General features: G+C 43.7%; 1 protein-coding gene across 1 annotated transcript in view; it reads left to right on the top strand.

Moving 5' to 3' along the window:
- tmtc1 (transmembrane O-mannosyltransferase targeting cadherins 1) overlaps window positions 1-26,484 on the top strand; it is a gene marked incomplete at its 5' end in the record, with an annotated part of 95,607 nt that extends 69,123 nt beyond the window's left edge. Inside the window, 9 exons of the mRNA XM_079184061.1 lie at window positions 3,376-3,519; window positions 3,796-3,904; window positions 4,138-4,240; window positions 7,696-7,831; window positions 10,668-10,812; window positions 11,038-11,175; window positions 13,645-13,767; window positions 25,091-25,168; window positions 26,351-26,484. Of these exons, the coding sequence (XP_079040187.1) occupies window positions 3,376-3,519; window positions 3,796-3,904; window positions 4,138-4,240; window positions 7,696-7,831; window positions 10,668-10,812; window positions 11,038-11,175; window positions 13,645-13,767; window positions 25,091-25,168; window positions 26,351-26,476 (1,102 nt within the window). The 3' untranslated portion in view covers window positions 26,477-26,484. The remainder of the gene's footprint in view (window positions 1-3,375; window positions 3,520-3,795; window positions 3,905-4,137; window positions 4,241-7,695; window positions 7,832-10,667; window positions 10,813-11,037; window positions 11,176-13,644; window positions 13,768-25,090; window positions 25,169-26,350) is intronic.
- Window positions 26,485-27,027: the final 543 nt, after the last annotated feature.

Raw genomic sequence — 27,027 nt, 5'->3', positions numbered from 1 at the left:
ATTTCAATTACTTTAGAGTATTTTGTAATTTGTATTTGATAGGGCCGATTAAAAATCAAACGTAATTTGTAACAAAATACTTTAGAGTGGAGTAATTTTGTATTCAAAAACACTCAAAATACTTTCTCCACGAATCAAAAAACAGTTCACGAGTTCAGTCTTCAGATCTTCAAGTTCAACGGATTGTCTGTCAAGTTAAATATTGTATCTGAGTGTGACAGATGTCAACTAGCTTGATGTATAATTTATGCTGGGTCTGGCTACATAGTCTATTGTATATATATGGTGATGGTTATAATATCAAGCTAGCAATCGATGCTAACATGCTAATGACGCTAGCATGCTGTCTAGGCTAGTGCATAGCCAGTGTTTAGCAAGTTAACTTATCAGTCGAGTAGCTATAGGAAGAGGGAGATTGGGAGCTTGTATGTCATATGTGATGAATATTTTCTTGTTGATACAAAGCCAAAGTTTATGGGCTGTTAAGTCCCATTAATACAAATATATATATACATAATCAAGTTGTTGTCTTTCAATAGCTTTGCTGAGTTACACTGACATTCTGTGACTGTTCTTCCTTTTTGTGGGGTTCACCAGAGCTTTGTGTACATTATATAAACCTGAATGCTCTGCTATACCACATTGTGCGAAAACAGAAAATCTAGAAAAAAGTATTTCCTATATTTTAAATACAAAATACATGTATTTTGTTACATTTTCTGGCACCAGTATTTTGTTGTATTACATTTATTTGGGGGTATTTTGTATCAAAATACATTTTGATGTATTTTTGCCCATCTCTGTGTACAAGTGTGAGACAAACACGTGCGTATAGATCAGGGGTGTCAAACATACATAATTTTAAATTTTTAATCACGCACGGCGGAGCTCCTCCCCGATCCGCGCGCACACACCTCCACCCCCCCCCCCACCCCCCCCCCACCCCACCCCACCCCCACCCCCCCTAACCCTAACCCTTTGGGGGCAACCATGATGCCGATGCGGACCCAGAGCAACAATGAGTTTGACACCCCTGGTTTAAACCATGGGGATGCCCTGTGGCAACCCTGAGCTTCAAGTCATATTGCGAATGCTACAAAATGTTTAACACGGTGTGCTGCTGATCAGCTTAAGAGCCTCTAGTCAGGCTACAGCTGACTGACAACTTAAATATAGAGGACGTTTTCAAGGAAAACTCTCAAAAGAAAAAGCATTTATTCAGCAGTGAAAAGCTTCTAGAGCTAGTGTTGATCAAGAATCTCAGAATCCTTCCTAGGAATCATGTTGAAAGTTAAAGGTTGGTAATCTTGAGAAACTAGCAAGAGAATGCTATGTTTTAAAAACTCAGTCCAGTGTTGCCAACTCTATTCCAGTGAAAGTATCTCGCAGCGCTAAAACTAGCAAAAGATGCGCTAAGTCTGTAACACTGGCATTCCAAATAAGAATATGACTAATAAGTTTCAAGAATATTTCCAACCCTGCCTTTTAAGCTAACACTAAAAATACTTCTACCTCTAATTCATGTGTGAATGCAGCCTGTTGTTCCGTGGCGTGACGCTGGTCTGTGGGGGAATGAGTGATCTGAGCAGCTCTACTTGCAAGTTTGATTCATTACTGCAAAAGTGTTTGGTTGCTCACAGACATTTACCCTTTCGCTGAAAGGTCCTGAGGACCTTGATTAATGTACTTTTACATCCTACAGAAGGATATCAATAATTATTCATATCATTATTTATTCTTTTGTTAAGGTCAATGTCCTCAAAGAGTGTCTCCTGCTGCCTGTTCATGTGTGTGTGAGAACTGCTGTAGCACAGTGACATCAGGACAGAGACTGAACATGATATGTTCAGTCTGATATGTACTCATGTGACTGTGGTGTCTACGTGAGCCACTTAATGAAACTACAAATCTAAAAACGAGGACGGATATTTCTCAGCAAGGAATGTAACAAATCAACTACCAACATGCCACATCACATTTCATGTCTCCCTGTTTAGTTTTTTACTAGTTGTATTCCCTTTTGCCCAGTAGCCCATCATCTGTGCCAAATTGTCTAGCTTGTTGAATAGTAGAAAGTCAATTCAAGAGAGGTGCTTTTTTGACATGCATTTGGCTCATAATGGATGGCCAGGAACTCTGCATGTAAAATAAGGCAATTATGATATGACTTTAAGAAATCATGCACAAGTTACTGGGTTGTATCCAACATACACACATTGTATTACATTACATACAGTAAGAGAGGCTTCCTGAGGAACCAGAGATGTGGCTCAATATGTCTCCTCATGTTTCACTCTTCAGATGAGTTCATCTGTAATCTGGAAGCTATTAATCTGTCTATGTGTCAAATTGTATTACTCTGTGTTTGATGGTCTCCAGCCAAAAACCCAAACAGGTGTTTATGAAAACACCCTGTTTTATCTTTTAATGCTTTACTAATTCCTTCAATTTCATCTGCAGTTAATTGTTTTAACAGAAATATGTCTCTTCAACTATTAAAGATAAAAAATATAGATAGATATATAGATAAATATAGATAGATAAAAAATAAGGATTGACAATTATAGGGCTGAACAATTTGAGGAAAATATCTAATTGTGATCTTTCTGTCCAACTTCTTTGATTATATATCAATACAATCAAATCAAATAATGAAAAGTTGATGTTATGAAGGTCCTCCTAAGCTCGGTTATTGTTCCATATTGTAACTTACTCATTACATAACTAGCACATGTAAGCAAATCCATTCTCACTGCCTTTAGGACCACCAGGGTCCCAATCAGCCCTTCCAATGGGCTGGATCCACCAGCTCCTTCTGTTCTAAGCAAAGGCACGGGGTCCCCTCTTATATCCATTCAGCCAACTTCTTTGCAGTTGGTGCAGTTTAGTATCTATGAACTCTTAACAAGTTGAATATCAAAGATGATGCATTCATATGTGTGTGAAACATATTTTGTAAACACATTGTTCATGTATGTCCATACCAGATTTAATGACCAATCAGAACAAATGTTGTGGCATTGTTCCTTCAACTGAATATAGTCATTTGGAACGAATGGGCTAAATTAACGAAAACACAACAATTCTTTGTTTCAGGTGATTCTGCACTAATAAAATCATAATACCGAATATCATATTCCATTTCTGCCAATAGATCCCCTTAAATCTGGACACATTATTCCATCACAGGTTGGTAGAGACCAAATGCAGTGAAAAAGAGTGAATGTTGGACTTATATTCATCAGATGTTTTATACAAAAAGGTTCTCAATAAATGAAATTGGACTCCCTCCTCGGCTGTCCTGTCTTCTTATTCTCTCTCCTACTCTTGTCCCCTCCCCTCTGCTGTCTTTCTTCTCTTCTCCCCTCCTATCAGGTTATTCCCCCGCCATGCCAGCGCCATGAACAATCTCGGCACTCTGACTCGCGACCCAGAGGAGGCTGAGCGCTACTACAGGAAGGCACTGGACACCAACCCCCAGCATAACCGAGCTCTCTTTAACCTGGGAAACCTCCTGAAGTAAGACACAAACACTCTCTGACACAAAGTCTCTCTCTGTCTCTCTCTCTCTCGCTCTCTCTCTCTCTCTGTCTCTCTGTCTCTCTGTATCGCTCTCTGTCTGTCTGTCTGTGTGTGTGTGTGTGTGTGTGTGTGTGTGTGTGTGTGTGTGTGTGTGTGTGTGTGTGTGTGTGTGTGTGTGTGTGTGTGTGTGTGTGTGTGTGTGTGTGTGTGTGTGTGTGTGTGTGTGATGATGATGCAGATGATGGTGATGAAGATGATGATGCTCTGTTCTAGGTCCCAGGGGAAGGAGAAAGAGGCTGAGACTCTACTAAAGGACTCCATACACTTCGGTCCACATTTTGCTGATGCTTACTCCAGTCTAGCATCACTCTATGCTGAGCAGGTGAAACATTCACAATACATAAGAAACACTCTTTCTCTCACACTCATGCACATCAAGTATGCACCACACTTGACTGGTGCCTCATGTAATAAGTCCAGACTCAAATGAGCTTTAGCTGTAGATGATTAATCTCTGCAGCAACAAATCAGTGTCAGAGAAGCCTGCTCAGTTGTTCACACTTCGGTCTAGTTCGTTCCTGATTTAATCCTGTATTCACCTGCCGTCTCCCACAGAAACGCTTCGCTGAAGCCAGTGAAGTGTATCTGAAAGGAATAGAGAACTGTCCGGACAGCTCCGACCTACATAATAACTATGGAGTGTTTCTGGTGGATACGGGTGAGTTGAACCTAGAGGCTCTCTGGCCCCGGGGCTGATGGTCTTCTACTGCATAGACATACATAAGAATCCAAAATGTTCAGCTCATACTGGCTTTTCTTCCAAGGGCTGTGCTGTTTTTTACTGATGAGATATCACAGGTGGTTTATCCTGGTATAATCCTGACTACTTATTCGAACCATTAACATTAAATTGCCCATTTTCCTAAGCTTACTTGAAATGTTAAGTTTCCAGGCAGTCTTAGCACCTTCTAAAACTTTAAACTAGTTCTGCTGAGATCTAATCTATAACTGACCTCAACAATGACACAGCTGACCATACTAATGACGCATGAGGGGAGCATATAGCATTTAACAGACATGAGGGGAAGACAAAACAATAACTAATGTCAATAAACACTACATAGATCCTTTACTTCTAACGCAATATTAACTGTGCAAAATTACGAAATTAACTTCAAAATACACAAATTTGGGCTCTCTCCCAAAACCTTGCTGTGGCAGGTGTTTGTTATAGTCCAGGGCCCCGGCGTAGGCTCGGCTCATTGCCTCAGTAACCTGTTACATGGTGGAGGCCAGAGGTCCCCTCGACCAGCAGCACAATAACTCACAAGAAAAGAAATAATTGTATTTATGTATTGATACATTTTACAGGCGCAGTGCACAGCTTCTTAGCTGTTCCAGAGGTAGCTCTAAACTAATTAGTCATCTGTAGTTCCTGGGCATGTCGATCATGCGCTGAACCACTGGTGCAAGCAATAAGACAGAGTGAAGACCTGCAGGATGAACATATCATTGGACTTGTTCTTGAACAACCAGATATATGTCTCCCAAACGTAATGAACCTACTTGAAACGTATGGACACTACTTTGGGTATAAACTGAACAAAAACACTAATTCTTTCATTTAATCTCCATCCCAACAAATCAGGGATGCTTATAATTTGAAATGGAACTCTAAAACGATTATCTTGGTGGAACTATAACCAAAACCCTTTCCAACATATTTGAAAACAATTACAACAGAATTGAACATCTACCCTCCCTTTAGACTTCAGTGCTAGAACACAAACCGTTCAAATGAGTATCGTACCTAAGCTATTATATTTATTCCAATCCCTCCCAATCAATGTTCCCCAAAGCAAATTCCGGAACCCAGATCTTGGTGGGAGACAAATATTTGACAGGGGCTTTGATGGTGTGATTGGGGTGATTGTGGATGCATACAAACAGAAGGGGTCTTGGGTCATTTCAGCTTTCTACCAAGCTCTGGGGGGATACAACGCTCGACATAAAAGAAAAATGGGAAGCAGAGTTAAATATTCAAATAACATAGGAAGAATGGTTTCAAATGTGTGAGACACAATGTACATCCACAAACTATCGAGGGAATTTTGCTGGAAGAACTTTTTCTTTACACACTTTTTCTTTACACCCAAAATAAAAAGCAGGCAACATGCTCCACAACAATGTTGGAGGCTGTGTAGAAGCATGGATACTGACCACTTGGATATTTTCTGGAACTGTACAAAGATAAATCTTTATTGGGAAAATGTTAATGCTGTTAAAATATTTTGGGATACGAGATTCCGAACACCTGCCCTGTGATGCATCTTGGGAACATTGAAAGTGTTGTGATGAGAGAAGACCTCTACTTGTCAAAAGTTTTACTTGCAGCAAGTAAGAAATCTTTGTTATGGAAAAGTTGACATACCTTCTGAGAGTCCAGGAGAATCGAAAATAAGTCAAATCTTAAAATCAATTCTAAAACTCCGAGGTAACCAGTGAAGGGCAGCAAGGATTGGTTGGATGAGGTTGCTTCTCTTAGTACATGTTAAAAGCTTGGCAGCAGCATTTTGTATCAACTGCAGTCTGGATGTTCCACTTGCTTATACCAGAGTAAAGTGTGTTGCAATAATCAAGTCTGGAGGAGTTTGCAGAGGAAACTTGGATCTTGGTAAGCTGTCTTAATTGGGCAAAGCAGGACTGCACAACTTCAGTCACCTGAGCAGCAAAAGACAAATCAGAATAAAAAATGACACCTAGTTTCCAGGCCTCCTTACGTACATTGTTAGAAAAGGCTCCCAGCCTAGAGGAGATATTATGAATGCTGCTAGTGCAGGTGCTACAGGGGCTAATGTGAGAGGGCCGTATTCATCTGGATTATCCAGGTCTATGTAATGATGAAAAAGAATCCATATTATTTTGTCATGATAGAATCCTGACAGGTTTATTGGAAAAGGATCTTACATTGAGTTATCTGAATTGTGCTGATTCAGCAACAGAGATTAAAGAAGTGATTTTAATTGTGGGAAGATTGTTTTGCCTTTCACTAATCACTATCACAGTATGATCTGAAGGCTGCATGTTGAAGAGAGACGGAAGTAGTTCTATAAAATCAGCTGTCTTGCCTCCTGAGTAAGTAATTAAACGGAAAGTTTTACAAATCTGATGTTACCAGTCACCAACAACTAAAATCTCAGGTCTCTCTGTTTAAGGGTTTCCTTTGTAAGTGGCAAGCTTTGACCGGAGGGTTTGGCCAACTGTTAACGAGCTGTGCAGTTGATGCTTGCGTTGGTTGTAGTGCCACCACAAAAATGGCCCCATAGAGGCTACTCTGGGCCAGTTTTACCATCAAGTGTAAAGATCTTCCCACACCACCGCTGTCAAAGCAACACTGTCCCTGTCTGGTGTCTTTAAACAGTTAGATTACTTCAGAAAGTAAACCCTAACGGTTACTGAGGTGCATGTAATAAACAAACCAATGTTTTATCCTGTTGTTGCCTGCAACAGTGACTCCAGCTGCAAAGCTTGAACCTGATACTTACTATGTGTTTGAAGTGATTCGTGCGAAATACAGTACTTCCAACAAAACAACTGCAATTTTGTGTAAGTCCCTGCATTAGTGTAATTCCAGTATGTTTCAGGCCAAAGCAATGTCTGCTGGAAAGGTAGTGAATCAATCTAAAAAATGATGCTCAGCAGTGATGTGACGTCAACACTTTCCATATTTCTTGAACTGAAACACAGCAGCGTGGTCCTGTTGAGTGAAACATCTGCGTTGATTTAGTTTAAATGTAGAATTCATCGGTGCAATGCTCCACCAGCTCAGCACATTGTGAGAAGCATTTCACCTGAACTTCTAGTGGGACATGATGCTAGATGAACTATGAATGGTCATCTCAGTATTATTGTCATCATCAACAGTGAATATTCTACAACTCTGTAGAATATAAATGAGTAGAAGCAGGTATTCCATTTTTTAACATCTGATCACATATATTTAATAGATATGTCTTATCTTCTATCTCCTGCCTCACTTCTCTTACATCCTTTGGTTTTTCTGGTTTCCTTTTTCATTGCGACCTTATTTCTCTTCCACCCTTATTCATTCCTTCATTCCTTTCCTTCATCCTCCCACTTCCTTTCCTTACTCTTTGCTCTCATGATCCGCAGGAGAGGGGGAGCTGGCAGCCGCTCACTACCAGCAAGCCGTTAGACTCAAACCAGCACACTACGTTGCCATGGTGAACCTGGGCCGCCTGCTCCGATCATCCAATGAGAACACAGAAGCTGAGTCTTGGTACAAGAGGTGAGAAAATAATTGTTTTCTTTCTACTCAGGGAGGCCTGGAGCCAAAATATTTATCCGCTGCAATGCTATTGCTGTGTAACATGGCAAGGAACAGTGATACAGAAGGCCGCATCGAATCATTTAGTCTCTAATTTATACTTTCAACCTTCCTCTGTCCTGAACACACAGAGATGTTATTGATATTGATCTTTCCATCTAACTCCTGGCAAGAAAGCTAAGACATGTATTTCCCCAAAATGTTGGAGTGTTGCTTTAAGGGGAAGTTTAATAAGTTGGTCTCTCTCAAAAATATTTTTTCTTCAAGGTTTGAAATGTGAAATGAACCATTTAGATGTAGATGATTTTTCATGCCTTCTTTAAACATGTGTGTGATGTTTGTGACAACCCTCCAGTGGCGGGCCTAATAACTTCATTATGACGCCACAGCTACGGTTATTATTTGTTTCTAGGGGTGTAACAATACACGTATTTGTATGAAACCGTTCGGTACGAGGCTTACGAACAGAACAATACATTTGAATAATACTAGTGCATTTTGAAAATGCAGAAGCTTAAATTGTGGGAAATATAATGTTTTCGGGTGGACTTCGCTCAAACTGGCAACAAGCTGTCTGACACTCCCACCTCGGAACCACAACATTGTACTCTGGTGTGGCGCAATTGTGTTCTGGGAGACACACTATGCTAAACTAGCTTAGCAGGAAAACAACAGCAGCACACACGCTACAAACTCTCCCCGCAGCGTTTAGCTGTTCTCTACTGATTCAAACAGGGCTAAAGCAATCGCCACACAATCGCCATTTCTTCAGACCATAATTCTTCCTTTGTAAAAGAAAACAGAACCCCAAACAGAATCAATTGTCCGACCCTAACCCCGCACATAACGGGATGCTTCGTCATTAACGGACAATGCATAGAGTCAAAATCAATGCAATTAAAACAATGACAAGAACAAACTCACAAGAACCAGTCACATATATTTATATGACAACAAAGCAACAAATCAATCCAGCAACACTGCAGCGCTAAAACACGTATTCATCCACACACTGAAGAGCACGAGCCATTCAAATATTATTCACATCAGAGGGAACAATATTAACCATATCATAAAAACGACACCATCGACAAATGAACACAGTAGTAACGATACTGCAGATGTAAAAACACAAAAACACTTCACTTACCAAAGCTGCTGTTCACTTAAAGACAAAGTCCATCCTCCTTTCTTTGTTGACAAAGAGTTCAATACCACGGTTGTACAGAACATCGGTGCGGTTCAGTTCCAGCCAGAGGTCCTCCTGCGAACGTGTTCATTGAGTTGTAGATCCACTCGGGTCTCAGTAAAAGTTTTCAAAAGCGCCGTAGCTTGTAAGTGTCCAGTCGTGCTATGGTGTCTTGTTGCTGCCTTGGTTAGCCACCTCAGGTTAGCGTAGCGTAGCTCCAAACAGCTCCAAACACCAAAACGCTCAGTTGCAAATAAGATGCGTTCTTAGCCATAAAATGTGCAACGCTTCTCCGACGCTATCAGCCAGAAATACCGTTCGTACAAATCCTTTTCCTGGCTGGGTCAGGACTGCTAGCTGTAGGGTTGGCCGATTCTTTCTTACGATGTCCAGTTTTTGCTGAAATGTCCTTCTCCAGAAAGGCGTTTGCAGTAACTCCCAAATCTGTTTCTCCTCCTTCAGCAATTGAGTGTTAACAAAACAAAGCTAGGCAAGCAAAACACAAACAATTTGATAACTTCTTACATATCTTTCAACTTGAACTCTTACTACTACTACGAACTTCTACTAGCTAGCTTTCTGCTTCACAACAGTCACGCTACCCCACTGACCAATCACGGTGCACGTTATTGCTGACGTACTTGTAGGCTTGTAGCTCTGACATGTCAAAGAATACGCCCAACATGTCAAACTAAAGATCTGATTGGTTGAAGACTATAACAATCATCAATATCGTCCCCATTCACTTAAACTGCACATGGAGGCACTGGTGAGTCTGCAGGCCTGGGGCCTCTCTTCTACCTAGAGACACAAAGGTGAAATCTGATTGGAAGCAGAGCAACTGAGGAACACAGTAGCTGTGCAATGAGATAATAAACTAATGGGAAAAATAATTATAATACATGTAGTGTATTTGTGAAAAATGATTAAATTATAAAATAGCTATAACTTTGTGATTCTGTTTAGGCCAGCAGAGAAGGCTTAGCTGGCCCTGACGGCCCACCACTGCGACCCTGGCTGTGTAAGACAAGCTGGCCAACACCCAGAGTCATCCCTGGGAGAACAGTATTCACTCTCAGCAGCCTTTTGATCATTTATTGGTCTCACTGATGTTTCTGTAGCATTCCAAACATAAAATCTACTTGCTTTTTGAAGATAAACTTTGGTCTAGGACTTTAAATCAAGTTTGTGTTTTTATTGGACAGTTAATGTACAACAGCGCTTGGATAAATCTTAACACATTTTTTAAGTATTAATATACGACGATGTTAGACGGTGTTAGTGGAAAATGCAGTCTGAAGTCTAGACCGTGATTATAAGCTCCATGATAACATGACAGAAGCTCCCGAACCACCAGACTTCAAAACAGCTTCTTTCCTCTGGCTCTGAGACTCCGTCATTCATCCTCCATATATAATATCGATAATATATAATATAATATATATTTGACAAATAGAAACTATGTAACCTTGTAAGTGTAAACTAATTAAATTTGACACATTTTTGATTTTTTATGTTTATTACTGTAACTGGCACCTAAAACACTTAATTTAAGCACCGCAATTGTGTAAAAAGCAATCCCTGGTGACTTTTGACCTTTTCTTGCAGGGCGCTGCAGGTGACAAGGAAGGTTGACATCCTGACTCCACTCGGAGCTCTGTACTACAACACGGGGCGGTACGAGGAGGCCCTGCAGGTGTACAAAGAGGCTGCCGCCCTGCAGCCAGACAGCACCGACATCTGGCTGGCTTTGGTGAACAGACACACACCGACACACTCAAACACCCAATGAATCATGGAATGTCAGGTCGTGTGTGTGTGTGTGTGTGTGTGTGTGTGTGTGTGTGTGTGTGTGTGTGTGTGTGTGTGTGTGTGTGTGTGTGTGTGTGTGTGTGAATATGTGCGTGTACCTGTATCGATATAGTGTGTGTGTTGTGTTTGGAAACACACACATTCACACACTCTGTTTCTGTCCCAGGCTCAGGTTTTGGCCATGGCCGGTCGTACCAAAGAGGCGGAGAAGATGACCCTGGACATCATATCCAGAGAAGGCAGCTGTATCGAATGTTACCGCCTCCTGTCGGCTATCTACAGCAAGCGTGGAAACTACACAGAGGTGTGTGTATGTTTGTGCGTGTCTCATGGCCTCAGTGTCTGATCCTCAGAGGTCAGATAACTCACATTGGAGGAATGATAAACTCAGCAGGAGATACTTTCAGCTCCAACAGTTACCGTGGAAACTAATCACCGCTGCATCGATCATATCCTCCCTCTATCACCACCGTCATTCCTTGTGCTTGTCTGTCTTTCACTTTCCCTGTGACCCAGTTTCACAGTCAATATGAATTCTGTAGCATTAGTATGCAGATTGTTCACACTATAAATCTACAGTACGATAAAATGCCAGTAGTCATACTAATATCAATACCAGTGTGGTATCCTGATGGCAAAGGCACGGTCACCTTTAGTCTCCCCCCCCCCCCCCCCCCCCCCCCCCCCGAGGATCTTAGGTTGCAAGCTGGCTCATAGGGGCTCAACATTCCCTCTACAGTATATATGTTGGGGCCAGACCCAGACGTGCTTTAAAAGTGATCAGTAAAATCTTAAAATCAATTCTAAAACGTACAGGGAGCCAGTGGAGAGAGGCCAGGATCGGGGTGATGTGATATCGTCTGTTAGAACCAGTGAGAAGCTGAGCTGCTGCATTCTGAACTAGTTGAAGGAGAGAGAGAGACTTCTGGTTGATGCCAGAAAGAAGGAGGAGCTACAGTAGTCCCATCTTCTAAAGATGAATGCATGAATAACTTTTTCCAGCTCAGGGTGAGAGAGCATTCCTTTGATTTTGGAGATGGTTCTTATTTGAAGAAAACAGGACTGGACAAGTTTAAATCTGATTCAAAAACTCCTCCTAAGTTTCTGACAGTGGACTTTATGTTAGCGGTCTTAATTAATGGGAGTGATTGGGTTACATATTATGATTTCTGATTTTGAGTTATTGAGTTGAAGAAAATGTTGTTGATATCATTAAGACTTCTGGGGTCATCAGGTCTCAAGGGAAGGTATATCTGTGTGTCGTCTGAAAGAAACATGATGTTGTGTGATTGATGAATGATGTGTAAACGTTAGTGCTAGAAACAAATGTTTCTAGAGAAGTAGTTCTACCATGTAAACATTTTTTTTGTTTGTGTACAGATTAAACAAACAAGATAGACTTAGAAGTTTGGTAGGTGTGAACTTTGTACAGAGCGAGGCTTGCTTTTCCCCCCTGCATCCAGTCTTGATGCTAAGCTAGGCTAAGTACTCCCTGACTCCAGCTTTGCAATTAACGCAAAGATATGAGATATGTAACATAATGGACCCTACATAAACTATACTTTAACTTGCTCCTCTCAATCTTCTCCTTTGTAATAGTAACTATAAACCCTGACACACCAGGCCAACAGTCGGGCCCTCGGCGAGTGTCTGTGGCCCTCGTCTTTGCGGTGTGTCCCGCACATGCCAATTGAGCACGCGGAGCCCATTGGTGAGAGAAATCACTCCGATTGGCTGTCCAGCTTAAGCGAATCAGTTCACGAGAACAGGAAGTGAGGAAAGCAAGCAAAATGACTAAAGTCAAGAGGGCACACACCGAAGGCTCTCCTCCTTTTTCATCTTCATCTCATCTGATCATTCCAATACACACATATGTTCACATAACAACATGGCCATTTGGAAAGAAACTGAGTGATGAGTGAGTGGTGGGAAAATGGTAGGCAAGCGCTGCTCTGTTTTGTGTAGTCCTTGGGCTTCTGGTTTCAGTTATGAAAGTTATTCCCTCTCAAGCGGGCGCAGAACATTAGTGTGTAAATAGCAATTGGCTTTAGTCTTTGCGGTGAGTTCAAGTGCAACTTTTTCACCCAGACACGGCGACTTGAGGCAACACAACACTCTGTCTTTGTTGCTGAGAGTTCTTTGATGGCAGTTTGGTGTTTCAACAAGAGAAAATGAATACAGACATAATTTGAACATTCAATGCATAGAATTTGTCATGTTTTAAATGTTATCCCCCGGGACAGTGTCTGCAGCTTGTGGGCTTTATTCTAAGAGTGGAAATAAAATATTGTCTGTCTTTGGTCAGTCAGTGTGTCCCATGTTTTGGGGACAGTGGGTGCCGGCTCAGCTGGACTACAGTAGAGATGAAGCAGGGATCCACTGCTTCTGCTATCGTAGTCCCCAACAACATGGAGTCTGACACAAATCCAGAAACAAATCAAATTCTTTAATTCTCTCAGTGTGGCAGTGATGAAGCTGACGCTGCACTCTGTCAGAGAGACGGGATTAAACGATGACGCTCTTCATCTCCGTACTCCTCACTTTTCTGTCTAACTCTGCTTTAATCAGTTTAGGCTTCCTCTTCTCTGCATTGTCTGCTTCCTCTTCTCTTTCTCCTTCAGAGGCATTTGTGGTTCAAGGTAGAAGGTAGTCAAGGGGTTCTTGTTGCAGAGCCTAGAAAGCAGACTCAAACAGCAAGACACTCAACTGGAAGAGACGGGGACTTTTAGTGTGAATGTTCATTTGTGTGTATTTGGCTGTGTGTCCGTGCCAGGCGCTGGATGCTCTGGACAGGGCCCTGCAGCAGAGTCCCAGTGATCTGACAGTGAGGGCAGAGCTGTACTTCTCCAAAGGAAACCAGCTCAGAGAGATGAACCAGCTGGACCAAGCCTTTGAGGTACTGCTCTCTTCTTCCTCCACACTTGCTCTGTCTCAGTCTCTTCAGCCAGGTTTCTATCCAAATGTGGCACAAATTTTAACCCAAATTTCCAGAAAATTGGCAAAGTACAATGGAAGTCAGGGGGTAGAGCAGGTCGTCGTTTAATCACAAGGTTGGCAGTTTAATCTCCGGCTCCTCATGTCTGCACGTCAAAGTGTCCTTGAGCAAGACCCTGAACCCCAAGTTGCGGCGCTTTACAGCAGCCACTGCTCCTCAATGCTGAGGATGGGTTAAGTGCAGAGGTCAACTTTTATGAACGAATATGACTATTTAAAATAAAGTTTAAAGTTTTGAATGAATTTCCATTTCCATAACATGTTTGTTTCATGCATTCATTTGAGTAACTTTACAGTCTCCTCATTGCATTCATTGTGAATCACTTAACTAAACTGCTCCATAAGCCCTCTAACACAGGTAGTGTTGAGTAATCATGCTTTACTTATGAAGTAAAATGTACACATAAAGACATACAGTGCAGCCCATTTATCTCCCGATGTCTGAAGGAGATGAAGTTATGTTGAAACTGCTTATTAATCATTGTTTTACAATTGTGTGTTATTCCAGTGGCCGCTTTAGATAATGTACTGGAAAAGGAACTTTTTTTTACTCTAAAAAGATAAGAGATAAGGCTCACGGAATCAGTAATCCATTTCAAACCACTTCTTAAAACCCAAATTTATAGACTGGCTAATATGTAATGTCGTCTTTTTACTGCTTTTTTCTGTTTATTTTGTATTTTCTTTTTATTTGTAACTATTGTATTGGTTTGTTTTCATTGTTTTATCAGTATTTAAATGTTACGTCAGTTTGTCTTGCTTTTGTTTAGCCTCACTGTGTGTTGTTCTGTCACCTTGTGCCTAACTTTTAAAGGTGCTATATGAATAGAGAAACCTTATAACAGATCCAGCTCATTACTGCTACTACTGAAACCCTTTGAATCTGTGGAGGAAGTGTCTGGAATGCATTTTTCTGTACAGGAAAGTGGATTGACTTCCTGAGAAAAAGACTTGAGAGGAGAGCAAAGAAACACTTATAGGGAAATACTGGTGTAGTGGAAACAAGACGGCAAGAGCCAAGTAAGCCATCTCAGGTCACAGTATCTTTAAAGTTCTTTCTCTGGTATTATCACAGTCTCTGAAGGAGCAAAACAAACAGTTTGAAGTGCGGTTTAAACTGGTTCAGTTTTGTGAGTCTGGCTGCTGATTCAAACATCCACAGCGCTGCTCTAATCCCTGCAGATAACAAGCAGAAATCAACGAGGTGCATATTTTGAGGGTTTTAAATACTGAAACTGTTCCCATTGCTCCATTTGTTTATTAATCATATTTTGGCCTTGAAAACCAAATTTCAGCATGAGGCGTGATAAAGAGACTAAAATCCACAGCAAAGCAGAAGTCAAAGGAAAAGAGCAGAAACTGAACTGTTTGCATAAGGTTTTCAAAAGTTTATCATCTTACTTGTTTTAGATTTTTTTATTCAGAGTGAGTTCATAAAAGCAAAGCCATCTTCTGTGTTAAAAATAACAGAGGGTAGAGGACCAGCAGTCCCTTTGTTGTTCAAATAGAATGATTTGTTCCAAAGATCATTGTTGACCTTCGTGGTCTTCTAAGTGTATGTTAGAACCAAGATAGACGTACAGTTGAAGGCCCTAACTGACACTAAAGGGGAAAATATTTGAGGGGTCGGACTGGGCTACTTAAATGTATTCTTTGCATGGGTCAGAAGCTGCTACTTTATGTGAATACATTCTATGGCGTGTCCTCTGTCTTTGACAAGTTTTTCACTTGCTGGTTTTGCGCAACAGTTTCTCAATTTCCGGCTGTCTGGACCGGTTCCGTGCAGTTAAACTGCGGTTCACTGTATGGTTTGTGGACTGCCACTTTGAAGCCACAGGGTCGATGAATTTGCCGTTGCCGTCTTGGATTACGGCAATCACCATTTTGTGATTTTGGAAGTGACCATATTTGGAATGCAGAGGAGCGACCTAGAAACGCTGCATTCTGCTCTTGTAGCAGTAGCTACCTGTGAATCACAGTAGCCCCGCCCTAAAGCATCCCCTGCTTTATGGTCTGTTTGACTCTAAATGGACCATCATTTACTAAATGAACATCATGCTGTATTGACGAAGACTTGAAACTAGAGATTGAGACCATAAACTCATGTTTACAATGTTTACTGAGGTAATAAATCAAGAGAGAAGTAGAGTCATTTTCTCATAGACTTCTATACAACCAGAGTTCAGCTCCGGTTCAAACTGCTCCATCTTTACATTAAATACATTTCAGAAGTTGAACATTTGGGTCGCGGCTTGTCATTAAGGGGTGATGGTGGGTCCCGCAGCCAGACCAGTTGAGAACCACTGCTCTAGTCCATGTGTCCTTGGGCAAGACCGTTGACCCCAGATTGCTCCCGCGGGCTGTTCCTGTGGTGTGTGAATGAGTATGACTGTTAGTTAGTCCTGATGAGCAGGTGGCACCTTGCATGGTAGCCCTGTCATCAGTGTGTGAATGGATGAATGATGACATGTAGTGTTAAAGAGCTTTGAGTGGTCGGAATACTAGAAGAGATATAGGTCAGTACAGTCCATTTACTGTATACACATGCAGGCAGAGCGGCCACAACATAGCAGAGTCGCTTCAGTTGCATTCAGACAAAATCTGGCAATGCGGCACCTTCGTGCAGGGTTGTGTGGAGGTTTGAGTGTTTATTTGTGCTTTAGAACATCACAGCCGTGATACAATCAGAGAATAACATTTTATTTCTCTGATTCACTGCTTTGTTGCCACTTACACTGCTCTCGCTCTCTTCATCCAATTTCCAGCTTGCTCAACCACAGCTCTCTCTCTCTCTGTCTGTGTCTCTCAATTCAATTCAATTCAATTCAATTTGCTTTATTGGCATGAACATTTAGAAACGGTATTGCCAAAGCATCACAAAAATTAAACATACAATAATATTAATAAACAATAATATTAATACACAATAACATTAATATACAATAACATTTATATAACATCTCTCTCTGTCTCTCTCTCTCTCTGCCTCTCTGCCTCTCTCTCTCTGCCTCTCTGTCTCTCTCTCTCTCTGTCTGTCTCTCTCTCTGTCTGTCTCTCTCTCTCTCTGTCTCTCTGCCTCTCTCCCTCTCTCTCTCTCTCTCTCTCTGCAGTGCATGCTGGGAGTGAGCGTGTGTGAGTGAGTCGCTGAGCGAGTGGTTTTTCGACCTTTATTTTCTTTTCCCTAGTTTATGTTTATTACTTTAATGTGGTGTATTAGTTGTGTTTCACTTTAAGTTAAGGTTTAATATTTTTGGGGGGAGTTTGGGTTGTTTGTTTGGTGTTTTTTTACTCCTGCAACTAAGAGGAAAAAAAAGAAGCAAAACATAGGCAGTGAGGCTAAAGCCAGTAAGGTTGGGGAGGACAACCAGACGGGCAGAGGGCAGGGACAGTCTGACAGTGAGAGTGAGGACTGTGTGTCAGACAGCAGCAATGTCCAGGGTTTTAGCTTAACCAGCAGCCAGAAAGAAAAGTTTTACTCTGCAGAGTTTATAAAAACCTTTTTGCAAAAAGTTAAAAACAAGAAAAACTTAAAAATTGAAGAGTTTGTTCCAGATCTGGTTTTATTTTATAACTCGGCCAGAATCCGCATGAGCCAGAGGGAGAAGTCTGGCTTCATGATCCAGAGGTCTATAGACTGAGAAAACTTGTGCTGAAAGCAAAAATTAATGATGGTTATGAAAAGAACTCCAATGTGTGTTTTAATTAATTTATTGGTTTTTATTTTTGTTTTTATTTTTTTTACTTACAATGGATGCTTTTAAAGTTGGTAGCCTAAATGTAAATGGAGCCAGAGATGTTAGGAAGAGAGCATCTATTTATGAATTTAAGAAAATGAAAGCTATTTGTGTTCTCTTCCTACAGGAGACGCACAGCGACAGCACCAATGAGGCAGACTGGAGGAGGGAGTGGGAAGGGGAAGTCCTGTTAAGTCACAACACAAACCTCAGTGGAGGAGTGGGCTTCCTCTTCTCCAGGTCCTTTACTCCAGTCTCACTGGAGGTCAAACATATCATCGAGGGGAGGTTGTTTTTAGTTAAAGCACGGTTTGACCTTTTTACTGCTGTTTTTATCAATGTGTATGCTCCAACAATCGGTGCAGAGAGGAAGCTGTTTTTACAAAAAATTAATGATGTTTTAAATGGCTGTGCCTCGGAGGATTTTTTATTCTTGGGGGGGGATTTTAACTGGACAGAGGATGCGTCTATAGACCGCAACCACGCAGAGCCACATCCAGCTTCACAGCATGCTCTGAGGCAGCTGGTCCACTCTCATGGCCTGGTGGATGTGTGGAGAAGGATGCATGCCGACTGCCGACAGTACACATGGTCCCACCTTAGAGAGGGTAGGATCTCCTTAGCCAGGTTAGACCGTATTTATGTTTTTAAGCATCATTTTAATATTTTTAAAATGTGTAGTATTGTACCTGCTAGTTTCACAGATCATTCCTTGCTTTTATGTAATGTGTTCATTAGGAACATTTTACCTAAGAGTGCGTACTGGCATTTTAATTCAGTCTTAACCTTTGATAAGAATTTTAGAGAGGTCCTTTTTTATTTCTGGGGTGTTTTTAGGCAAAGGAAGAGCGATTTTAACAATCTTAGGCAGTGGTGGGACCATGGTAAGATTAAGATTAGGCTCCTTTGCCAGCAGCACACTTTCAACGTCACCAGAGACATCACCAGATCTATGAAGGACCTGGAGACTGATATAGTGGAACTAGAGAGTTTAAGCGAGTCCACAGGAGATTGAGGACATATTGAAGTCCTCAGGATTAAAAGAATGGCTTTGGCCGACCTGTTGGATGTTAAAGTTCAGGGTGCACTGGTCCGGTCCCGATTTCAGACCATCACAGAGATGGACACTCCCTCTAGCTTCTTCTTCGGCCTGGAGAGGAAGAGTGGGCAGGGGAGGGTAATCCACTCACTATTAGCAGACACAGGGCAGCCAGTTGTGGAACCAAGCCAGATAAGAAAGCGGGCTGTCAGCTTTTACTCCTCCCTGTATACCAGCGAGTACGGGGAGGAGGAGGCACTGACGGAAGGGTTCTGTGGTGAACTACCTCAGGTCTCTGAGGAGACCAATAGAGAGCTCGACAGGCCAGTGAGCATGCAGGAGCTGAAGGCCGCCCTGCAGGGCATGCAGGGACGGCGTGCTCCCGGCATCGATGGCCTCTCTGTGGAGTTTTACAAGGCTTTCTGGGACATATTCGCCCATGATATCTTGGATGTCCTGAATGAAAGTCTGGCCTCTGGTTCCATGCCGATGTCCTGCCGTAGAGCCGTGATAACGCTGCTGCCAAAGAAAGGGAACCTGCAGGACATCGGCAACTGGCGTCCTGTGTCTCTACTGTGTGTGGATTACAAGCTTCTGTCCAAAGTCTTTGCCTCCAGGCTGAGGGAAGCTATGGAGCAGGTCATCCATCGGGACCAGACCTACTGTGTGCCCGGCAGGTCCATGGTGGACAACGTCTACCTCATTCGTGATGTTTTGGAGGTCTCCAGCTCTTTGGGTATTAACACTGGTCTGATTTCTCTAGATCAGGAAAAGGCTTTTGACCGCGTTGAACACAACTTCCTCTGGAAAGTTATGGGGAAGTTATGGGGAAGTTTGGGTTCAGCGCTGGCTTCATAGCTAAGATCAAAGTGTTGTACAGCGAAGTTGAGAGTGTGCTGAAGATAAACGGCAGTCTGTGTGCTCCTTTTAGAGTGTGTAGAGGAGTCCGGCAGGGTTGTGCTCTGTCCGGGATGCTCTATGCCAGGGGTGGCCAACCCGCGGCTCGCGAGCCGCATGCGGCTCTTTGCCCGGTTTCATGCGGCTCTTACGTTCATATCGAAGTTTGTATTTGTGTTTTTTTAATGTTCGTGTTCGCTTCGCTTGAGTTAAATACGGTATTTTCGTCAAACGCGCATGTGCGGCCACAGATTACGTTCCTCGTCGACCCATTTAACGCCGAGACGGACTGTTTGAAAGCCCCGCTTTAAGTAAAAATGTAAAAGTCGGACAATTTACAAATATCCGTTGTATCGCGCAAGGCGGAGCTCCTCCCCGATCCGCACGCGCCGCGCACACCTCCACCAGCGTATGTGACAGCAGCAGCAGCAGCCACCCTCCCCGCCGACGAAGAAGGAGCAGCAGCACCCCCCCCCCCCCCCCCCCCCCCCCCCCCCATTTACAATAAATCTGGCTGAGCAAAGGTATGTGTGTGTGTGAGGAAGGGATAGGGTGATGTTCATGTGTGCCCATGTGTATGATGTGGCTCTTTGCGGTAACACAGTAAAAAATGTGGCTCTTGGTCTCTGACTGGTTGGCCACCCCTGCTCTATGCACTCTCCCTGGAACCCCTCCTCATTAGAATACGCTCTAGCCTTCAGGGTCTGGTTTTACCTGGTTTTAGTGGGAACATGATTTTATCAGCGTATGCAGATGACATCGTTGTTTTTATTAAGAACCAGAGGGATGCAGACCTTTTAACCAATATTGTGGAAGATTTTAGCACAGCATCAGCAGCGAGGGTGAACTGGAAGAAAAGTGAAGCCCTCGCTGTCGGTGACTGGCGTGACGGCCTCCCAGTTCTTCCCCAGAGCCTAGTCTGGAAAAGACATGGTTTCAAGTATCTGGGAATACATCTTGGACAACAACACATAGTCCAGAAGAACTGGGAGGGCGTCACAGAGAAGATAGAGGAAAAACTTTCCAAATGGAAATGGCTGCTCCCTCAGATGTCTTTTAAAGGTAGAGTATTGGTTTTAAACAATCTTATTGCATCCCAACTGTGGCACCGACTAACCTGTCTAGACCCTCCCTCAGGCTTTCTAGCCAAGATACAGAAGAGAATGGTTGATTTCTTTTGGGAGGGTCTGCACTGGGTGCCACAAGGGGTGCTGTTTTTAGCCAGAGAGGAGGGGGGACAGGGCCTCGTCCACCTGGCCAGCCGGACAGGCCACTTTTAGAATACAGTTTGTGCAAAAGTACCTCGCAAGTCCGGACGGTTTAGTGTGGAGAGATGTGGCCAGCTGCATCCTCAGACGTGCAGATAACCTGGGGCTGGATACTGCTCTGTTTTTAATTGATTCTAGTGTTTTAAAGTTAAGTGGGCTGCCTCCGTTTTATCAGGGTGTTTTATCTTGGGCCCTTTTTTTCCGTAAAAGGTGCCCAAAGTCTAACTCTCTGTACTGGTTGTTGAGAGAACCTTTGATCCACAGGGCCAAGTTGGACATAAGTAACGGTGTCACCCCTGGCCTGATGGGGGCACTGCTGAAGTCCAAGACCCTGTGCCTGCAGCAGCTGGTAGACGCAGTGGGGCCGACGCTGAGCGACGCCCCGGCCCTGGGCTCTCTGCTGGGTCTGCATTCTGTCCGGGTGGCGAGGAGGCTCCTGGAGCTGTGGAGCCAGAGGCTGACGGAGAAAGAGAGGAGCCTCCTCAAGAACTACAGCCAAAGAACAGTCAAGCCGGACCCTGCAGACCCTTTCCCCGAGATCTCCCTGAGCCCGGGGCTAGGGGCACTCACCGGCCCCCTGCTCACCACAACACGCCCAGAAGAACTGACTTTATACAAGGCAGACAAGAAGAACTTGTATTTTAATTGCGTGAAGGTCACTAACAAAAACGGACTGTGCAACAGGCTCCCCACTGTGTGGTCAGACAGACTGGGACAAAGCGGACCTGGCCCACAGTGGAGGATTTTATATAAACCTCCCCTCAAAAAACGGACTGCCGACCTCCAGTGGAGGATTTTACATGGTGCTGTCGCCTCCAATGCTTTTATCTCTGTTCTTAATCCCTCTGCAACATTAGAGAGACTGTTTACCATGTTTTTACTGAGTGTAAGAGACTCAGAGTTCTTCTCTCTTTTAACATTGTTTTTTAGTCTTTTTAATGTGGTTTTTACTGAAAGGGTTTTTATTATGGGAGCTGCCTACAAAAAAACAGGAAAAGAAAAGTGGCAGCTCCTAAACTATCTATCAGGAGAAGCCAAGATGGCGATCTATCTAAGTAGGAAGAACAGAGTGGAGAACAGGGAGGGGCAGGAGGCCAGGTCAGTCTGGCTGTGCAACATCAGGGCCAGGCTCTGGCTCGAGTTTAGGCCGGCAACCAGCTGGATCTTATCTTCACTAGATACTGTTCTACTGCCAACCTGTCCGTCACTCCTCTCCATCTGTCTGACCACTACTTCATGGCCTACTCCCTCTCCCTCTCCTCTCCCTCTTTACGTCCACCACCTACCCACATGGTCTCTACCCGTAGTCATCTTCGATCCCTCTCCCTGGCTGATCTTTCCTCTTCTGTTACCTCTGCTCTCCCTGACCCTGCATCCTTCTCTCTCCTATCCCCTGATACTGGTACTAATCTCCTCCTTAGCACCCTTTCCTCTTCATTGGACAACCTCTGTCCCTTCACCTCCAGGCCTGCGCGGCCAACTCCACCTGCCCCGTGGCTGTCGGACTCGTGCGTACTGATAGACGGAGTCTAAGAGAGGCTGAGCGTAAATGGAGAAAAGGCAAACTGCCGGAGGACCTTCTCAACTTCCAATCTCTTCTTTCCACTTTCTCTTCCTCTCTATTTACTGCCAAAGCTGCTTTCTTCCGCTCTAAAATCCTAACCTCTGCTTCCAATCCTAAAAAACTCTTCGAAATGTTCTCTTCACTCCTCCAACCCCCACCCCCTCCTCCTACTTCCTCCCTCTGCCCTGATGATTTCGCCAACTTCTTTGATAAGAAGGTAAACGATATCAGATCCTCCTTCTCTCCACTCCCCTGTCCACCCTCTCCCTCTCTACCCTGGCCAGCTCTTCCCCCAACGGTCTCCCCCCACTCTCCATGCCCCAGCTTAGCCTATCTTGCGCCCCTCTCTCCTAACGAGGTCCTCAAACTTGTTACATCTAACCGCCCCACCACGTGCTCTCTTGATCCGATCCCATCCCCTCTTCTTCAGTCTATTGTGACTGAACTCCTTCCGTTCCTCACCCACCTCATCAACACATCTCTCGATTCAGGATGCTTTCCCACAGCTTTCAAGACTGCCAGAGTCACTCCCCTTCTGAAGAAACCATCACTTGACCCGTCTGACGTTAAGAACTTCAGACCGGTTTCTCTTCTACCCTTTCTATCCAAAACACTTGAGCGTGCTGTCTTCAACCAACTGTCTTCCTATCTCCATCAGAACAGCCTCTTGGACCCCCACCAGTCCGGGTTCAAAGTGGGTCACTCGACTGAGACGGCCCTCCTTGCGGTGACGGAGTCCCTTCACACCGCAAGAGCTAACTCTCTCTCCTCTGTCCTGATTCTCCTGGACCTATCTGCAGCATTTGACACTGTGAACCACCAGATCCTCCTCTCCACCCTCAAGGGGATGGGCGTCTCAGGCTCTGCACTCTCCCTGTTTGCATCCTACCTGACAGGTCGATCCTACCAGGTGACATGGAGGGGGACCGTGTCGGAACCACGCTTGCTGACTATGGGGGTTCCACAAGGTTCAGTCCTGGGCCCCCTTCTCTTCTCGCTCTACACAACATCTCTGGGTTCTGTTATTCGCTCACATGACTTTTCTTACCATTGTTATGCCGATGACACCCAACTGGTCTTGTCATTTCCTCCTGGTGACACTCAAGTGGAGGTACGCATAGCTGCGTGCTTGGCTGACATCTCGAAGTGGATGACGACACACCACCTCAAGCTCAACCTGGACAAAACCGAGCTACTGTTCCTCCCGGGAAAGGGTTGCCCACACCGAGACCTGTCCATCACCATGGACGATACCGTGGTGAGGCCAACTCGGACTGCGAGGAACCTGGGTGTGACCCTGGATGACCAACTGTCGTTCTCAGCAAATATCGCATCGGTTACACGCTCCTGTAGATTCCTGCTCTACAACATCAGGAGGATTCGCCCCTTCCTCACTGAGGAGACGGCGCAGGTGCTCATCCAGGCTCTTGTCATCTCCCGCCTGGACTACTGCAACTCTCTACTTGCCGGAGCCACGGCATCGGCCATCAGACCTCTGGAGCTTGTCCAGAAAGCTCCAGCTCGTCTGGTGTTCGAGCGCCCCAAGTTCTCCCACACAACTTCCCTTCTCCGTTCTCTACACTGGCTACCTGTAAGAGCTCGCATCCAGTTTAAGACTCTGGTGCTAGCCTACAGGGCAGTGAAAGGAACAGCTCCTTCCTATCTCCAGGCCATGGTCAAGCCCTACACCCCCGCCCGACCACTTCGCTCTGCTGCCTCGGGGCGACTGGTTCCCCCGTCGCTCAGAGGTCTCTGCGGCCGATCGACCCGGTCACGGCTGTTTTCTGTCCTGGCCCCACAGTGGTGGAATGAACTCCCCACTGACGTCAGGACAGCAGAGTCGCTGCCCATCTTTCATCAGGCTGAAAACTCACCTCTTCAAGAAGTACTACCCTGACCCTTCCACTTAGCACTTATTTCATTCGTATTAGCTTATTGCACTTATTGTAATCGTATTAGTTCGTTGCACTTATTGTATTGCGGGTTTGCTCGTTGCACTTATTGTATGTTTGTTTCTACACTGTACGTTTGCTCTGGTTTATGCTCTTAGATACTTGTTTAGCAAAGGATATGCACTTATGACTTCTGGTGACTAGTAGTTCTCTTGAATACCGATGTTGAATACACTTCTTGTAAGTCGCTTTGGATAAAAGCGTCTGCTAAATGACTGTAATGTAATGTTTAGGTTTTATCGGCACATTGGAGACTTGGACGCTTTTAAACAACGCTGGTGTTTTAACGACATTGTTTGCTCTGTAATTAATGATGAATTGACATTTGCACAAGTTTTTATCGGGTAAACTATTTTTTATATATATTTTATATACTATACAATATATGTATATTTAAAAAACAAACGCATTAGCACTTTATTGAAATTGTAAAAATATAACTATGTAAATAAAGTGTTTTTGAAAAATCAAAAATCTCTCTCTCTCTGCCTCTCTCTCTGTCTCTAGTCGAGCCACGAAGGACGGAGCAACTTCGTTTCAACACCAACCGACAATGTTGCATAAATACCTTTAAATCAAGCTTTATTCTCTACCATGATAGAGAGCTAGATATTTACGAGTATCCCGTAAATAGTAACTCATTGAGTGTTTTTTATCATGATCCGCTATATAATCCTATATCGTTCCCTCCCTAACTATAACATAAACCGTGTTGTTGTTCCTTGAGTGGAATACGACACTGACCAGTCTGTTTTTGTTCTCTCCCACCAGAGCTACAAGCTGGCTGTCGAACTCAAACCTGACCAGTCCCAGGCCTGGATGAACATGGGAGGGATTCAGCACATTAAGGTAGCAAACATCAAATCATTACTGAAGTCAACACACAACAACACTGCCATTCTGTGGTGGGTGAAAAAAAGACCATTCCAATGTGCTTAGCTCCCTAATGCGCTTGCTAAAAATGCTAAAAGAGTTGTTGTCATGATGTACGGTGACTTATTATTTCAAATACACACAAATGAAATGATGAAGTTCTTTATAAACATATGAATACAAATAAATACAAAATATGTGTACAATGAAAATAAATGAAAAGGATTACATGTGACCAGGCAAAATCAGTGACGGATATCATCAACATTATTTTATTAACTTTATTTAGCCTGGAAACATCAAACTCATTTGCACCTGGAAATGACGGTCCTGGTGGGCAGATGGGATCAGCTGGATGGAGTGGCCACAGTTGTCTTCTGGCATCTTGTTGGATGACCGTAGTTTGTTTGGCTCGTACTCTGTACCGTCTCTCGCTCCGGTGGCAGTTGGTTCAGCTTTCTGTAGAATCTTTGGACCGGGCCGTCTTCTTCTTGGAGGTTCGGTTCCATTGCTTTCTCTCTCTCTGAGCGCGATGTGTGACAGAAAACAAATTATATAAACACTATGACCTTAAACATCAGTTAGACAAGTTCAACTGAAACCTCATAGATGATGACCTGTGGTGGTATTTAGTAGGGGAGGGGTATTAATTGTCACGGTTTCACAGATCATTGTAGTCAGTCTGTTCCAGTCACATACTCACACTCTGAATACTCACACAGCATGTGGCAAGAATTTGTCAGGCTTTTTGAGCTCATCATCTGTGACACCGGCAATGTCAGGAGACACTTTCCATCCCTTTTCCTCCATCATAAATGTATTTCCTCTGTAGCGGTATTTGTATTTGGTATCGTTTTGGCCTTTCGGGACCATGTTTTTTCCATACATGCTTATTTACTCACAATCAATGAATACTAAAGGAAAAAAACATCAAACGGAGGAAAGAAATTGGATCAATTATGTGTCAGATTAGTAATTCCTTAATCTACCCCTCATACCCATTCCTAGTATTTAGGTGATTTGTGCATCAGCTGGACTTAGATTAAACACATCTTAACAGTAAACTGCAGTTAAACTATTGACAGAGCAACAACCCAAGTTGATTCTGGATTGAACACATATTGCTGTATACATGTATTGTTCTGTGTCTGTGTGCAGGGAGACTATGCAGCAGCCAGGATGTACTACCAGCGAGCCCTGCTGCTGAGCCCTGGCTCCAAACTTCTGAAAGAAAACTTGGCCAAGCTGGACCGCCTGGAGAGAAGACTGACAGGGGGAGCGTAGACCACCACGGGTCTCCAGACACTGTACCACCCTGGGCACAGATAAGGAGAGCAGGGCTCAGCCCAGCCCTCGAAAGCCCAAACACCAGCCACCAGGCAGCTGGATACTAAGATCACCAGCCTAAGTAAGAGCAGAGGACAAGGGGGAACTTGTCAGGTCTGCAGCGTTTGGAGGTGGACCGGGTGTGGAGTCAAAGAGACTGGTGGAGCTACAGTCCAGACACCTTTCCTCGTGTAGACAGAATCGATTGATTCATCCTCATCAAGGGATTGCACATCCACTGTTGACATTTGTGTTTGATTGATTTATTATTTAGGTCCGTGTGAAGGCATTTCCTTTATGGCACTTCATCACAGATTGTATTTCAGTCCTATGGGAGAATCTTTCATGTATTTACATTAGTGCAGTGGGAGTGTGTGGAACATGTTCAGGATGGGAACAGTATGTGTAGCAAAATAATCTAAATCTAAGCTCAAAGTCTCAGTGGTCGGTCAGCATTGACCAAGAAGGAGTCAAAGTCCAGGACATTTATATCCAACACCAAACCATAG

This window comes from Pholis gunnellus (assembly GCF_910591455.1).
Source record: "Pholis gunnellus genome assembly, chromosome: 22".
NCBI classification, from domain to species: domain Eukaryota; kingdom Metazoa; phylum Chordata; class Actinopteri; order Perciformes; family Pholidae; genus Pholis; species Pholis gunnellus.
The sequence above is the reverse complement of the archived record's forward strand: the minus strand, read 5'-3'. Positions and strand labels throughout refer to the sequence as shown.